Consider the following 18,311-nt stretch of genomic DNA (forward strand, 5'->3'; position numbering starts at 1 on the left):
GCTATTGGATTTAATCACGGCCCATTTAAGAACAAAATGATATAAAGATTGGAAAAAATCAGAAAACTGTGTCTTAAAAGTTACTAAAACTACAACAAAATAAGCCAAACATTTTGCATTAAAACAATTTATTCAATTTCAAGACCAAAAACAAGTCTTCTTTTTTAAAATATGACCTGGACGGAAATGTTTTGACAAAACTGCAACGGTCTTCAAATATCTAACAACTGTAATAATTATCTTATACAATGTAGCACAACACGTACATGGATGTCAGTATATCTTAAAACTGTGACAAGACAAAAAACACATGTCTAATGATAACAGGACTAAATTTATCCAATAAATAAAATACAACAAACACAACCCCAAAAGGACCGTAAAGCAGTCTCAAGAACCTACAATGTAAATCACGGATCAATGAAAAAAAAAATTGGGGGGAAACTGGCAGATGAAACTTTGTTGTCAGTACTTAGTTCATGGAATGTTCTGAATTAATTTTCAAAAACTTCAAGTGAGCAAAAAGAGACATGAACCATTTAAGTGTGTACATTAAACATTGGAAAATGTAATGATGGAAGAATTCACATATAACAGTTTTGAGGAAACACTACAAAAATTCTGATATGATGTATGACAACAATAAAAATTTACATTGAAAAGAATTTAAGATAAAAGATGAAATTTGAGACAGCAATTTTAATTCTTCAGAGATTTCAATTTCACAGAATATAAATTCACACAAAAAACAAAGAAATCAGTATTAATAAAGACACTACAAAAATTATTTATATTAAGCTGTTGTAATGCCGAATGTTCTTCCATTCCTAACAATTGACAGCACCTAGCATGAGATGTAAAGCTAACAATGCATTTTATAAATCAAATAGTCTTTTGCAAAACTAAAGAACGATGTATAAAAAGATAAGTTTCAGATCATTGAAAACATCAACACTCAATGGTGTCAAAAAAAATAGATAACCTGTTCATGTATTGTCATCTTCACATGCACACATTTCACTGCCTTTTCTCCAGATCTATAGGGGTATTGAATTTCTGTCATGTATGGTTTTTTTCCCATCTTGTGAACATTTCTGGTATGATAAAATTGTTTATACTGCCAAATAGACAGTGAAAACACATGAAGTATTATTGATTTGAAAGAAATTTGCAACAAAAGTTTTAATTATATAGAAAAAAAATAAGATATCCTGCATTAGAAAACGCAATTTTACATTGATAGATATCAGGTTCATCAATATGCTCACCTTTCTCACATAAATAATATACTCTATTCCACTCACTCTCCTTGCTTCATTTATACTTAATATAATTTATACCACTAATGTCCATAGGCAGTGACTGAAGCAATCTAGATATTTTAACAATCACAATCCTACCTACACCCTGAATGGCAAAGCCAACACATTCATAACTAACATCTGTCTAACGCCCAATCGCTCACTTTCGTCTCGTCTCTCTTACCAATTTACATGTATCTTGGATATTTCAGCATAAGTCTGAGAGAATTACAGTATAACTGAGGAGCAATGCTGAGAGTTCTAGATCTAGACCTGCATGAAAACGAATGAGTAGTTTGAAGCAGCAGATGATCAAGATTTGGCTATACTTCGGAGCATTTTGTCGATTTTCTGGTCGTTACGGATAATGTTGGATTTAACAGCAGCAATGAGATCTAGTTGATCTTTAATGGCCTGGTCAACTTCTGTCAGCTGGGCTCTTAGAGGCTCAATAGCTTTATCTGTGATACTGTAAATCAATTTGTACACCACATAAGACATTCATAATGATCTATAAATTACTGATACTCCCAACACTTAATTAAAGTCCTTGATTTTTTGGTTAATATAATATGAAAAAAATAATTATTATTCAATAACCTACAAGCATGACAACTGCTTTTTCTGTGTGTGACATTATGTCTAGTAAGTAAAGTAATATTCCACCGAAAGCTACATCAAACAGGGCTGACACCTACCTTCTTTCCCTCTTGAGCTCTAAGGCATGCTCCTTGTTTTCTTGTTTCCACCTCTGTAGTTCTTTCTGCATGGAGTCCAAGTCCTCCTGCACATAGTCCATCACCTTACCCAGGGGGTTCGCGCTGCGGGTCAAGGTCTGAATGCTGACTCGGAGCTTGTCTATCTCTTTCTGAACCTGCTGTCTCTGCTTCATGCGCTGGGCATCAGTAATCCTTGGTCTTTCCTATCAATTTGTTGTAAAAACACATTATTTTTATCACAGTTCATGCCAACAATATGAGTTACATGCAGTTTGATTCATCTCTATGCTATCAACAATCAACATACATGATTGTTCAATGTAATATATTTTATAATATATAATGTTCATTTTGCCATTCCTTTTTTCAACAGTCTACTGAACAAAAAACCTGATCACTACAATCAAACTTAATTCATCTTGACAACTCTGGTGGATCTTTAATAAGAACTGTTCAGCTTTATCCACTTACAATTTCTGTTTTCTTGACTTGGCTCCCAGACTCCAGCTCTTTCTTGGTTTCGAGCATCTTCTTGACCAGTCCTCCATGGTCCTCATCCTCATCGTCATCTTGTTGTGGGGGAGGGGCCTGTATAACAACTTACACATAAATAATGTCTCATAAACTAAGTAAGCACTCATCACATTCTACATGATCTGTGAGTGTCACACATCTTATCTCAAAATTCAAACAAATTTGAGTTCTTCAATTTTTCACTAATGTACATGTAATAGAAGATATTTTTTTTTTAAATAGAGACACATTTAAACAGATTTTTGTATCCTATCATCAATACTGTGGAACCATAATAATATCAACACATTCTTAAAACTTTTCCAAATAGTACTATAACACAGACACTGCCTTTTAAAAAAAGATTTAATCCCCAAATCTTTATGAAAATGAGAAATGTAAACAAAATCTGATTCCCCTTAAACATAAATGATTCCACAGTAAATGAACCAATGAGCTGAGTTCACTGACCTGTTCAGGATCCTGGGGGGCGGCGGTTTCCTCCACCATGAACGTCTCGTCTTCCTCCTCCTCAGAGTCCCTCCCTCCGTCCACTATCACATTGGACGGCTTACCACTGCCCAGCCTCCAAACACAAACACACAATTAGTCAGCATTTCTAGTCATGATGATATGAAGTTTAAATTTTGCCATTTTACTAATGAGTTTTTCGATTCTATTCTTGTTTATTTATTTTTTTTAAACATACATTTAATTCATTGTCTGTTATAGAGGTGTCTTATTTCAAAAAGAAAACTTTTATATATAGTTATTAATATTGTAGATATTCTCCATACCTCATAGCTGGTTCATTTTCCATCACTTCTTGCTTTCTCCTGGGTGGGGCAGGGCGGGCACTACTAGGGCGAGCCAGGGACCTTCTGCAATCATTACAATTAAATGCTTAATGCTAAACCTACACAACTTCAAAATCACTATCACCCCAACTCTTATTATGACAAGTGGAAGATGGAAATACCGGTACATAGAAATTTTAGAAAGAGTTTATCTTAAAGAGGATACATGTATTTCATTTTACAGTAGTTTTGCCTTGAACCAAAAGTAGAATGTTTTGTTCCTTTCCTTATTTCATATCCTACATTACCATAGTCAATGCCAACATATTGAAAATATTCAGATGACTGAGACCATTTTAATCTGATTAAAAAATACAGTCTGCTTACGATGCGGAGACTTGAGGAGGCAGATTGTCGTCACCCCCCTCTGTTGCCATCATAGTCTTTGGTGGTTCATCTTCTGTAAATAAGCAAATGTGTGAAAAATCCATGCATTGTATCATTGCATACATCACAGGAAAATATGTTTTCATATTCCAGCATACAATGTATCATGAAAAATTCTGAGTTTTTTGGTTTCTTTCAAAATGTTTGTCATGCAGAATTGTGATATTGTGCAGATTGATAGCTGTATGTTTATAAAATTCAGTTAATTAGCATACATACACATAAGTACAAACAAGTTACTGCATGCACTGTATCATATATTAATATCAGCACCATACAATAGCATGCATTATATAATATATATTATCAGGCATAAAGGAGCGTAGCTATAGAATATCACAAATGTGTGTGCCTAGTTATAATAAGATAGTGTTTACCAAGATAGATAACTTTTTTGGGAAAATGTTTTCAAAATAACAACCTAATCAAAGTCTCAAAATCTGTCAATTTTGAATTTATTATATCATGAATGTATTTTGCTAAATATCAATTTCAATTTGTATACTTTTGACATTTTGTCCATATTTGTTATTTCTATCAGACTTGCAATTGCTCGTGAATGGCTAGTAGAACGTTTAAGGTATCTGTATGTGCTCCACAACCGTGTGTCCTTCCCAACACCTGGGCCCTTATAGCTACGCCCCCAACAAGACTGCATTGTGTTATTTAAAAGCTTTAATTGTTTCAACTGTGTAGTAACAACACTCTCCCATGCTGTATCTGCATGCTTTCACCTTTTTCCTCATCTTAATATCATATGCTTTTTAGATCATTATTCATAAAATACCATTTGTGTCCAAAATCAATTGGGCTTATCATTTTGTAAATAATAATGATGCATGCTTGCAATTACAGGAAGGCTGCAAATATTACTCATTTATTGTGCTTTCCAAATAATTTACTGAATTACACACTGGCCTCATCCAAGTTCGGATCTTAACTCAATTAAAAAACATTTAAAACATAAATTCTGCTAAGATCTAAACATTTTCTAGATTTCTGAGCCACAAACACCATGAAAAGTGTTCACCTAGTGTAATACCAGCCAACCAAAATAAAGTAATATTCTATAGAACACAATGAATGTAAAAAAAAAAATCTTTGGTGTATATTTCCTACACTGTATCATTTAATACTAAGGCTGGTTTATCACATATTATTTCTATTTGATGTATACAAACAATTTTCCTAACTACCACAAAATGTTTCATAACACACACATAAATACCTACATGTACCATAATACCGGTAAATACCGTAACTAAATTTTCTAGAATATATGAATATTCATCAATCAAGGTATCAAAACTTATAGCCAGACAGATTATATGACTTCAAACATAGGTAATCACAGATTACAAAGCTCACCGAGACGAGACATCACCCTTATGAGACTTCACCTTTATGAGACCACCTTTATCATATTAAATGAAAATCATACTTTATGATCTTGGATACTCATGGATTCTGTTTTGACACAATATCGTATATGATCTGTTAAAAAATTGTATGATAATCATATGTTCATATGTTAATCAATACAATAATATGAAATTAAATATTGCATCCTATCATATTTACAACATATATCATATAATATAATAAAATACCATAATAAACAATGATGAGATATGATATTGTAACGCATGATATGACATTGTATTGTGTTGTACGTTATTGTATTTGATCACATAATACAATATCATAATATATAAAACAATATAGCATTATATTACAATATCATATTACATAATACATCATAAAATTTAAACGTATGATATTATATTGTATAATATAGAATGAAATTGTATGATACTGTATCATTTTTGATATATAATATGATATTGTATAATATGATACAATATAATTTGATACAACATTGTATCATATCAAATGATACAATATCATGTGATAAAGTAAAATATTATATAATAAATATCATATCATACATATTGTATCATATGATACGATAATATATTTTACAATATCATACAATACAATTTCATGTGATATCATATCATAAACCAATATCAGATTTTACAATATCGTATGATACGATATTATAGAGTATTACAGTATCATATTATACAATTTAATGTGATATAATTCTATTTTACAGAAACTAATATCATATTATACAATATCGTATGATACAATATTTATAGAATATACAATATTGTATCATAGGATACAATATTATATTTTGCAGTATCTTATGTAATAGTATCATGTGATAAAATAATAAATTAATAATACAATATAATATTATACAATATTGTATCATAATATACAATACCTTACATAACGATATCATGATACAATATCATAACATAAAATATAAAAAAAAAATTGATATAATATCATATCGTATCTTATAACTTTTTATAATATTACATATGATATTATATTGTATCATATTTAACAATATTGTTTCATACCATACAATACTATATCATAGGAATCATGTTATATCATTTATCAACAAACCATCTATCTATCGAGCAGGTTTGAGTGAAGTAGGAGATTTCTTTAGCATCCTTGATAATGGAGATCAGGCTTTGCATCTGAAGCAACCTCTGCGTTTCATTTATAATATAGTTAAATCAACTATGCAAGTTATCATCTGCGTTTCTTTTATAATATAGTTAAATCAACTATGCAAGCCATCATCTATAAAACATGTGACCTGTTAAAAAAAAACTAAACCTCATCCAGCATCCGAAACCTATGGCTCAGATTCAGCAATCAAGCCTGTCAGGTGCATCAGTATACATAAGACACATCTCAATGCAAGTTTGGTAAAGTTCAGACCAGTAATAACTAAGATATCATCATCAGAGGGCACTAGCAATTAAAACCTTAACCTGCTCCAGCATCCGCAACCTATGGCTCAGATTCAACATCCATGCTTGTCAGGTGCATCTGTATCATAAGACACACCATCCATTCAAGTTTGGTGAAGTAACGACCTGTAATAACTAAGATATATTTTTTAGCATCCTTGATAATGGAGATCAAGCTCTGCAACTGAAGCTTTCTCTGTGATTCATTCATATTACAGTTTAATCAACTATGCAAGTTTGAAATAGTACCAGTACTATTATCTATTAAACATGTGACCTGTTTCAAAAAACTTAACCATATCCAGCATCTGAAACCTATGGCTCAGACTCAGCATTCAAGACTGTCATGTGCATCAGTATCATAAGACGCACCATCCATGGAAGTCTGGTGAAGTTAGGACAAGTAATAACTAAGATATAATCATCAGAGGGCACCTGTTTCAAAAACTTTTACAAGCTCCAAACATAGGTAATCACAGATTACAAAGCTCACCGAGACGAGGCATCACCCCTATGAGACCACCTTTATCATATTGTATGAAAATCATACTTTATGATCTTGGATATTCATGGATTCTGTTTTGACACAAAATCATATATCATCTGTTAAAAAATTGTATGATAATCATATGTTCATATATTAATCAATATAATAATATAAAATTAAATATTGCATCCTATCATACTAACAATATATATCATATAATACAATAAAATACTGCAATAAACAAAGATGATATTGTAAATATGAAATTACATTGTATTGTGTTAAACCTTATTGTATTTGATCACATAATACAACATTATTATATATAATACAATATTGTATTATATGATACAATATCATATTACATAATACATCATAACATTGAAACATATGATATTATATTGTATAATATAGTATGATATATTGTATTGTATGATATTTATATAATATGTATAATATTTGATACATAATATGATATTGTATTATATGATACAATATAATTTGATATAACATTGTATCATATCAAATGATACAATATTATGTGATAAAGTAAAATATTATATAATACAATATTATATAATACAATATCATACATACATATTGTATCATATGATACAATAATATATCAAATAAACCAATATCATATTATACAATATCGTATGATACGATAATATATAATATTACAATATGATATAATACAGTTTCGTGTGATATAATTGTAAATTACAGAATCCAATATCATATTATACAATATCGTATGATACAAGATAATATTGTATCATAATATACAATACTATACAAAACAGTATCATGATACAATATCATATCATAAAATATCAAAAAAATTGATACAATATCATATCGCATTATATAAGTTTTTACAATATAACATATGATATTATATTGTATCATATTAAACAAAAGTGTTTCATATCATACAATACTTTATCATAGGAATCATGTTATATCATTTAACAACAACCTCATCTTTCTATCAAGCAGGTTTAAGTGAGGTAGGAGATTTCTTTAGCATCCTTGATAATGGAGATCAGGCTCTGCATCTGAAGCAACCTCTGCGTTTCATTTATAATATAGTTAAATCAACTATGCAAGCTATCATCTATAAAACATGTGACCTGTTCAAAAAAATCTAAACCTCATCCAGCATCCGAAACCTTTAACTCAGATTCAGCATTCAAGCCTGTCAGGTGCATCAGTATACATAAGACGCATCTCCATGCAAGTTTGGTGAAGTTCAGACCAGTAATAACTAAGATAACATCATCAGAGGGCACTAACAATTAAAACTTAACCTGCTCCAGCATCCGCAACCTATGGCTTAGATTCAACATCCATGCCTGTCAGGTGCATCTGTATCATAAGACACACCATCCATTCAAGTTTGGTGAAGTTAGGACCTGTAATAACTAAGATATATTTTTTAGCATCCTTGATAATGGAGATCAAGCTCTGCATCTGAAGCTTCCTCTGTGATTCATTCATATTACAGTTTAGTCAACTATGCAAGTTGAAATAGTACTATCATCTATTAAACATGTGACCTGTTCCAAAAAACTTAACCATATCCAGCATCTGAAACCTATGGCTCAGACTCAGCATTCAAGCCTGTCAGGTGCATCAGTATCATAAGACGCACCATCCATTGAAGTCTGGTGAAGTTAGGACAAGCAATAACTAAGATATAATCATCAGAGGGCACCTGTTTCAAAAACTTTAACCAGCTCTAAAAACCTTAACCTCCTCCAGCATCCGAAACCTATGGCTCAGATTCAGCATTCAAGCCTGTCTGGTGCATCAGTATCATAAGACGCACCATCCATAGCAGTCTGGTGAAGTTAGGACCAGTAGTAACTAAGATATCATCATCAGAGGGCACCTGCAACAAAAACTTTAACCAGCTCTAAAAACCTTAACCTCCTTCAGCATCTGTAACCTATAGCTCAGATTCAGCACCCAAGCCTGCCTGGTGCATCAGTATCATAAGACACACCATCCACGCAAGTTTGGTGAAGTACGGACCAGCAGTAACTTAGATATTGCTATCAAAGGGTACCTGCAACAAAAACTTTAACCTGCTCCAAAAACCTTAACCTCCTCCAGCATCCGAAACCTATAGCTCAGATTCAGCACTCAAGCCTGTCTGGTGCATCAGTATCATAAGACACACCATCCATGCAAGTTTGGTGAAGTACGGACCTGCAGTAACTTAGATATTGCTATCAAAGGGCACCTGCAACAAAAACTTTAACCTGGTCCAACAACCTTAACCTCCTCCAGCATCTGAAATTTAGGACTCAGATTCAGCATCCTAGTCTTTCAAGTCCATAAGTAGGTCCAGATGCATCATCCATGCAAGTTTGGTGAAGATAGGACAAGTAATAGCTTAGATACAGGACATGCAACAAAAACTTTAACCAGGTCCGGACGCCGACGCCGACGCCGAGGGTATAGCATAAGCTCCCCCTGACTTCGTCTCGGTGAGCTAAAAACCTTAACCTCCTCCAGCATCCGAAACCTATGGCTCAGATTCAGCATTCAAGCCTGTCTGGTGCATCAGTATCATAAGACACACCATCCATGGAAGTCTGGTGAAGTTAGGACAAGTAGTAACTATGATATAATCATCAGAGGGCACCTGCAACAAAAACTTTAACCAGCTCTAAAAACCTTAACCTCCTTCAGCATCTGTAACCTATAGCTCAGATTCAGCACCCAAGCCTGCCTGGTGCATCAGTATTATAAGACACACTATCAATGCAAGTTTGGTGAGGTACGGACCAGCAGTAACTTAGATATTGCTATCAAAGGGCACATGCAACAAAAACTATAACCTGCTCCAAAAACCTTAACCTCCTCCAGCATCCGAAATCTATAGCTCAGATTCAGCACTCAAGCCTGTCAGGTGCATCAGTATCATAAGACACACCATCCATGCAAGTTTGGTGAAGTACAGACCTGCAGTAACTTAGATATTGCTATCAAAGGGCACCTGCAACAAAAACTTTAACCTGGTCCAACAACCTTAACCTCCTCCAGCATCTGAAATTTAGGAATCAGATTCAGCATCCAAGTCTTTCAAGTCCATAAGTAGGTCCAGATGCATCATCCATGCAAGGTGAAGATAGGACAAGTAAAAGCTTAAATACAGGACCTGCAACAAAAACTTTAACCAGGTCCGGACGCGGACGCCGAGGGTATAGCATAAGCTCCCCCTGACTTTGTCTCGGTGAGCTAAAAACTATTTGTTTTGCCTAAATATATACATTTTTTCTATCAAGCTTTAAAGTACACATAACTAATGGATAAAAATGTATGATTCTGCTAGATAATTTTAACACACAAGTACAGCTGCTTTCTGATTACTCACAGAGAAAAAAAAACTAGATTAATGTAAAACCCTATCCACAGCACAGAAAAGAGTCTAGAATCAGAGATATATGGTAATACAAAGAAACAGTGCACTAACAGAACACTAGAGAAGAACCATAGTGATTACACATGTAGGACACAAGTAGTGGTGATAGACTACTCCTACCTTCATCACTAGAGTGTCGACGTCCTGTAAAGTGGGCGGTAAATATACATGCCACGATCAGCAAAGAATAAAAAAAAAAATAATAGAGAGAGATTGTGAACATCTAATATGAATAAAAATAAAGTGAATCATGAACTCATGATGCAACTAGATAGAGTGGGGAGTGTCATAGCAGTGCATGAGGGGTTTTTCCAGGGGGCATTATCATTCCATTCGTTAAAGTTTCTGTCAAATTTTTGAAAATTTCAAATAAAGGAAAATCTCAATTTAAATCATCAGCAGAAGTGAAAACCTCTATCAATTACGCAATATTTGAAATTATACTTTCTTGAGAAAAAAAATGATTTTCCCTCATAATATATATATCATTCCCACAAAATCAACATAGTTATATGTATGAACTTTTAAAATAGTAAACTATGAACATATGCAACAAAATTACCCCATAATATTGAATATGGTAAAATAAATTGCCAGGAAATTGGATATTAATTAATGGGTGAATCACACCGTTATTTCATTAAATTTAAAAGGCCAAACTTGTAAGCAATGATCAGACTGTAACAACACCTCACCTTCTCGCCTTCTTCTGGATCCTTTAGCAGAGGAAGGGCGGGCTAACTTAGTGGGACCCTCCTGAAATGTACAAGTATGTAAATGTACAAGCTTCCACAAACATTATACAACGGATCATTAAACTTGACAGAAAACCCCCAAACAATGAAATGGTAACAAAACAACCCCCCTCAAACTTCACCTTTCAGAAATAAGAATGAAATGTTTCTTCATTCTTTGTTTGAGTACAATTTTAAGAAGGTGCAAATCCATCCCCTCAATGTAATAGGTACTATGGTATTTTTATCAGCGCATTTAAATTTGTACCAATAAGTTAAACAACATATTTAAATAAAGAGATAGAATTGCTGCTCTTTGCCTCTCAACCAATAAAAAGAGAATATTGAGCATTTATTTACTATTACGCACAATTTTCATATAAAACTAAAAGAAAAGATTTGTATTAATAAATGTACACGCAGATCCTGTGTGATAGTACCTCTTTTTCTCCATTCATTTGTGAGGGGTCATTTTCTTTGCTTTCTTCATCCTGGTGCTAAAAGTAAACAAGAGATTGATTAGGGACAATCAGTATGGATGGCTGTCTATAGTGTGAAAATCATAATTTAAAAAAATATCAATACTTAGTACAGTATTGTAATTTGATCTCATTTACAGGTATTTTTAAATAAACATTTAATCTGTCTTATAATTTTCAGTAAATCTTCTATTGATAAAGAAAAAGAGTTTTTTGAGCTGATGAATTCAATTTTTTCCAATATGTAATAAATATATGTAAGAATTTACTTTAATGAAAATGTGTGATCATACACCAGTGAACAGTCTTTAAATATTTAATAACAAAGGAAAGATCCAGAGTCCACTGGACAATAATGTGTTTGTTCCTAATATAATATTAACCATTCAGTGACACATTATAAGACAACAAGGTCATTAAAAATGAACAAATCCCTAACTCAAGAATGAACTGTAACTGGATCTGTCCCTGATGTTAAAAAAATAATAAAACTTATTGCAACCATTAACAAAATGCTGAAAATATCTTCCAACAGTAAAAAGAAAATCTCAAAAACATTTTCAAAAAACATCCAATGAAACAATAAAACTGGACAGCATTTGGAAATTCCAAATACATGGTAACCAAAATAAACAACAACAAATCATCTCCTCAACATAACAACTATAGAAACTTGTACATAAGAATCTTCTTCAAGAATTCCACTCCTAGACTCTATTCCTCGGTCACTAGCGCGACTATGCATTGCCCTTTCCACCATTTTCCACTCTCTTTGAACACTATACATGGAACCTTGCCTTTTCTTTTCTCGGATCTTTCTTTCCATGTACTCAGGGTCAAAGTTCATTCTAGAGTGCTTTCTTGGAATGAATTTGGGAGACTCTTCCTGACTCTCTCTCTTGTTGGGACTTCTGCCACTAGAGATGTCCTTCTCTACTCCTTTCTTGGCAGCATACTTCCTTTCCTTTGAACTTTTCTTACTTGTTGGGCTTTGGTCTTGGTTTGATTTCTCAGCTTTCTGTGCGTGTTTAGCAGGTGCTTTTTTCTTTGCCTTTTCAGGCACCTTTTGCTCAACTGACTTAAGCTTGTGTTGAGCCTCAATCTGGTCTTGGCCAGCAGCATCTTGTTTAGTTTGGCCTTGTTTGCCTGCCCTCCTCTCCACTGGCCTAACATCAGCTCTACTTGTAGCTCCATCTTGATGTGGATCTGTTTCCTCTTCTGCTTGACGAACTGCCAGTCTACTTTTGGTTCCGACATTTCTTTTCCTTTCCACCTCCTTCCCTTCAGCAATTTGCCTTTCACTCCCTGTTGTTGACTGTTCAGAATCTTTCATACCTTCTTTTGTTATCAAATCATCTGATGAAGTCCTCTCTACTGTTCTTGATGACCTATGTCTTGCTCCTCCTGGCCGCTTTGATTTAATATTGTGCTTAGAATCATTTGCACCAGCTGAGTCAATTGCTGAAGATGCTGTCAAATCAGTCTGGGATAACCCTTCCAGTAAATCTATATCCGACGAAGTATTTGAATCAGAATCCAAAATTTCTACTCCTACATTTTTCCAAACTTCATCCTGAGCCTGTTGTATTGGGTATGGTTAATTTGATGATGACTTTATGATAAGACTTGAAAATTTTGAAGATATACAGGTACTCTACACAAAATGGACTATTCTTAACATACAGACTGTAACAAATTATTTAACTCCTATGAATTATATGTATGATCACATTCAATATTGGTTATTTGATAAATAAAGGACCCTTGTATTAAGGTGTCTACACACAATTTACAAAGAAATTAATTTACCATGATGTATTCCTGTATGTTTGTACCTTTGATCGCTTACTGAATCACCTACATAATGTAAATTGCATTTGAATGACTTGAACCCTTTGTAATTACACAGAAGTCCATACCTTTCTCCTTTCCTTTCTCTCTCTGTGGCGTTCTTCCCTATCTTTGTGGCGGTCTTCCTTATCCTCATCTTTGTCCTTGTGGCGACTCTCTTTATCCCTGTGGCGATCTTTTTTATCTCTGTGTCGGTCCTCGTCGTCTCTATGGCGATCTTCCTTGTCTCTATGACGATCTTCTCTGTCTTTGTGTCTGTCTTCCTTATCTCTGTGACGCTCTCTGCTTTTTTCTCGACTGGCACTCTTGTCTCTGTCCTTTTTATCCTATAGGATGGAAAAATGAAATATGATAGTTTTTCATTTTTAAATCATTTACAAATGTTGAATCAAATTTCAGATCATTTAATAATTTTGTTACCAGAATTCAAGTGTTGATAGTTTACAGCATTTTTTTAAAGAAATGAAGCTGAACAAAGTACTAAAAGTTTTTACATGCGATACACTCAATGGCTCAAACTTCAAAATCACAAAGTTTGTGATCTCTCAAAGTGAAACATGGTCTCATTCATTTTAATTCAGGATCTCTTGAAATTCTTGATCTCAAGAAGTAAAACTTGGGTCCTGTTTTGAAAATTGCATTTTCTTTTTTTACACTTGATACGTGTTGGTTGTGTGTACACACCGCCAAGTATATAATGGACCTTACATATATTCATGACACTATCCCTATGCTTCTTTAAAAACAATTTCAATAATATGTCAAATAACTAAAACCATGATTTATTTGAAATAAAACATTTCTATGTGATGAGAAATGTTTAGTCCCTGTCAATGACCCCCTACCTCGGAGTCCCTCTTCTTGCGGTCCTCCCTACTGCCTTCCTTTGACTTGTCTCTCTTCTCCTCTTTGGGTTCCCCTCCTCCTTTGGTCATTTTTGCCACATACTCGTCATTGTCAACCTGCAATTTTATTTAAACTGTTATTTTTTCATCTATACATTTTTTTTTCTTTAATTTTATCTAATGACAACAAATTCATTTTTTTTTAAAATCTTATCTCAGTTGTTGATTGTTTTATGAAATGGAAATGCAATGATCTTCAAAACATGGAGGACGTTTTTACAAAAAAAAATTCTCTGAGGTAATAAGTATGTCAAATGACATGCAAATAATTTTCCTTACAAAGACACAGTGGATTTATTTCCATATCTTATTAGCATGAATTTAGATTGCCAGCTTTTCATAGAAAATAATCACCAGAAAATCATGAACACCAAAAATATAAATAAACTGAGATAAATGAAGAAAGAGTAGTTTTCTCTTTAAAGAACTATATATGATATTAGTCAAATTTGGCCCCCATAATTCGCTATTTTTAACGTGATTCAGATACATCAATTTGTTGTGTTATTTTATAAAAGAGTTGACAGAAAATATGTTTTTCACCTATTTATTTGATTTATATGCACTCACTGACAGTATATGACGTCAGAAGTGACGCTATTTTTAATAATCAAAATAATTTTTTATAATCAAAATCAGTACAAAATTGACATTTTTCTCATCTTTTTTCGAATGGAAAATATAGAGCGACTCTTTGAACAAGAACAAACTTTTGGTCACTTATAGGTACTGGGGAGATACATCTTTGGTGAAAATATTTTGTTTGTTCAAGCAGTCGCTCAATGTTTCCTTAAAGAAAAACTGCTTGAAAACAAGCCGTTTAATGCTAAAAATGCAAAAATGGCGGGAAAAGGTCAACTTTATGATGTCATATTTTTAAATTGGGGGCATTAAAATCAAAATTAAAATTATGAAAAAAACTGCAAATGTGTATTTGTACAAATAAAACAAAGAATTACAGTAAAATGACGATGTTCATTTAAGGGGGCCATTTTAGGCTCAAACCATATATAGTCCTTTGCATACAGCTCATTATCTAAAAACTTACCCCTTTATTGATTGCAGCAGCTAAACACTGCAAAAACTCATTGGTTTTCTCTGGTTCATGGCCTGCGACAATTTTGGCTGGTTTGACGGACAATGACTTTCCAGTAACCATTGCTAAGATGAGAAGGCAAGTACTGGTAAGTAAGTGTTTTTAAAAGTGCAAAATTGTGGAAATTTTGAAAATAAATGTAAGTTTGGAATTGTATATCTTATCAGGGTCGCTTATAAATAAGGAAATCATTTGTGATTATTTTAAAAGAAAGTGTAATGGTTTAAAGCATTCATACACTTCTTACTACATAAATTGTATTTAATGATCTTCATGATCTTCAAGAAAAAGAAAAAATCTCAATAAGGAAGCAAAATTTATTCCGAAGAAATGGTTAATTGTTGAATTCAGAAAATCTTGAGTAATAACTGCATTGCATGCAAAAACATCAAGTACAATTCATGATATTTTTTTATTCGGTAGATTTGAGACAAAGTCACAATCCATGTATATTAAAAACACTAACCTGTAAAATCAATGGCCTTTTGTAGAAAAGCAATCTTGCTGTCCTTATCCTGTTAAAGATAGAATACATTTACATATGACAAAGTCTTGACCAATGTAAATTCATGTGTTTTCACTTTGAAACATATCTGTGAAAAATACCATTCATAAAAATTTGAAAATGAAAATGCACATCTGAATGTTTTCAACACATTTTGATTTTGAAATAATACAAGTCGGAGTTATGTCAACCGAGGATAAAGGATACTGGAAGAAGAATTACCAGTTAATGATTATTTGGCATGATTAGACTGTTTTTTATAGTTATTTTATTGATGCAGTGCTACAAGTTGGAAATACTGTATCAGTAATAATATACAGTAAAACATTGCAACACCTCTAGAATGTTCTGTGCTTAAAATGACAAGTATAGATTCTGAAGTGTTTTCAACTAATTGTTTGCATTCTTTCTTCTTTTTTGTTCTGCAATTCATGAATTATCAGTATAATAACAGTTTTTTAAAATCAATATAATTATCAATATGTTCATCCAAATTCATTTCCTATATATCATGGAATAAGAAAACACAAGTAGCATTTTATTTTGTATCAAACTTTGTTACTTATAATTGCATATATTTTTTTAAATTAATAAAATATGCACTTTGACAGAGTAATTCTTTTTCTTCAAACTTCTGATTTGTTCCAACTTTCAAAAAATGTAGATGTACTGTAATGCAAATTTTTGATTGTGCTACATGAACATGTACAAAGTTTCAAAACATATCGTATTGTAAAGGGTTTCCATCACTATAGATAGAATGTGCTATCGTTAAAATGACAGATATCCAACACTAGCTATATTTCTCCACAATGCATGTTTATGTACATGAAAGCTTATTTATAAAAAAGCATTAATTTATTCAATTTAGGATTCAAGTCAAAACTATATAACATGGAAAAGAAAAGTTGAAAATCCCATTTCATCCTTACAAGCAAGGACAGGCATGCATGAGCACTAATGGTGTAAAACTATAATAAATAGACACCAACCTTCACATTTTCTGAATTCAACTCTTCTTCTTTGTATAAGCCATTCATAAAACCGGTTGTTTTGATAACCTGTTCATAAAAATATGCAGAAGTCAATCGATGTTATTGCATACACTCTTTAAAATGACCAACCTCAAATTTCTAATGCGTTTAATGACTTAAAGTATCTTGATACGTTAACAAAATATACGAAATACATTAAGGGTTTTTTAAAACAATAACAATATCCAATACTTACTGAGGTAATAATATCATGTAGAAATCTGAAAGGTGGTTTACTCAATAATTTTTCGGTAAGTGGCGGCTTCTTAATAATTTTTCCCAAGGTGTCCTGGGTTTTCTTAACTATCCTTGGATCCATTTCAGCTTATTTAATATTAGGGACCCAAGTTTCCGTTCCGTCTTGATGATAACTCTCACAAACTTAGCAATATTTCGGTTCCATTAACTTCAAAACTGTCTCTCGCGTTTCTCACTACGGAATTTAATATCCCATAATTCCTTGCAAATTCCCTACTTGCTGTTTTACACTTCCGGTTATTCGTTGACAGTTGCTAGTAGTAATGGAGGGGCTCCAATGGGGGCGCGCCATCTGATTCAACATGTCCTAGATTTTGCAAGGACCCGAGACTCAGAGTTGATACTCAAGTTAGTTTCACACTAGATGCCCTGGATGTTTGTAAATAAGTCTGTGATACAGATCGAGCTATATGAAGTTATATTAATGTCGATTAAAATTTTCAATATTGCTTTTATAGCCTAAAAGGACACATTCTCATCAATTATTAGTCCTTTTCGTTGCAATGGAACTTTTATCGACAAACCAATCAGGTGAATGAGTTACAAGGCATTGTGGGCTACTACAAGTTTCAGTGAATACAAAGCGTATTGAAAATATATACCATTTTGAATTGTCCTTTGGAAACTCATTTTGAATGATTTTTCAGAATTTATGAAAGTAATATGGACAATTATGTATGAACTTCAATTTCTATGCTCACATTTAAAATATATTGCATATGAGGACTTATATCAACCTATTTAAATACCCCATTGTCAATGTTCAAAAGAGAGGTACGTCCTATTGTATTGAATTAAAAGCGGTGAGTACTGGTTTTTTTCACGTGATACCCCATATTTGGGACAACATTAGTAGAACCACGCGTTGATATTTTCTTCAGGGACATTCATCAGAATGCTTAACGG

At 32.8% G+C, this 18,311-nt stretch overlaps 1 protein-coding gene across 4 annotated transcripts; it reads right to left on the reverse strand.

Moving 5' to 3' along the window:
* Positions 1-111: 111 nt before the first annotated feature.
* On the reverse strand, positions 112-17,622 carry LOC128180286 (TRAF3-interacting protein 1-like). Of its 4 annotated transcripts, none has more exons than XM_052848287.1 (16): positions 17,344-17,622; positions 17,106-17,174; positions 16,075-16,123; positions 15,561-15,673; positions 14,453-14,569; positions 13,676-13,933; positions 12,436-13,335; positions 11,718-11,774; positions 11,239-11,299; positions 10,664-10,687; positions 3,718-3,790; positions 3,331-3,414; positions 3,005-3,119; positions 2,492-2,608; positions 2,000-2,223; positions 112-1,770 (listed from the first exon to the last, which is right to left on the reverse strand). In XM_052848287.1, the coding sequence occupies exons 1-16, from the start codon at positions 17,464-17,466 to the stop codon at positions 1,614-1,616; spliced, it is 2,541 nt and encodes an 846-aa protein (XP_052704247.1). In that variant the 5' UTR covers positions 17,467-17,622; the 3' UTR covers positions 112-1,613. The 4 variants fall into 4 exon arrangements, with proteins under 4 accessions (XP_052704247.1, XP_052704240.1, XP_052704225.1 ...); XM_052848280.1 differs by lacking the exon at positions 12,436-13,335 and having other exon boundaries at positions 13,676-13,789; positions 13,823-13,933; positions 17,344-17,614; XM_052848265.1 differs by lacking the exon at positions 12,436-13,335 and having other exon boundaries at positions 17,344-17,614.
* Between the last annotated feature and the right edge of the window lie 689 nt (positions 17,623-18,311).

Source organism: Crassostrea angulata, chromosome 1 (assembly GCF_025612915.1).
Source record: "Crassostrea angulata isolate pt1a10 chromosome 1, ASM2561291v2, whole genome shotgun sequence".
NCBI classification, from domain to species: Eukaryota; Metazoa; Mollusca; class Bivalvia; order Ostreida; family Ostreidae; genus Magallana; species Magallana angulata.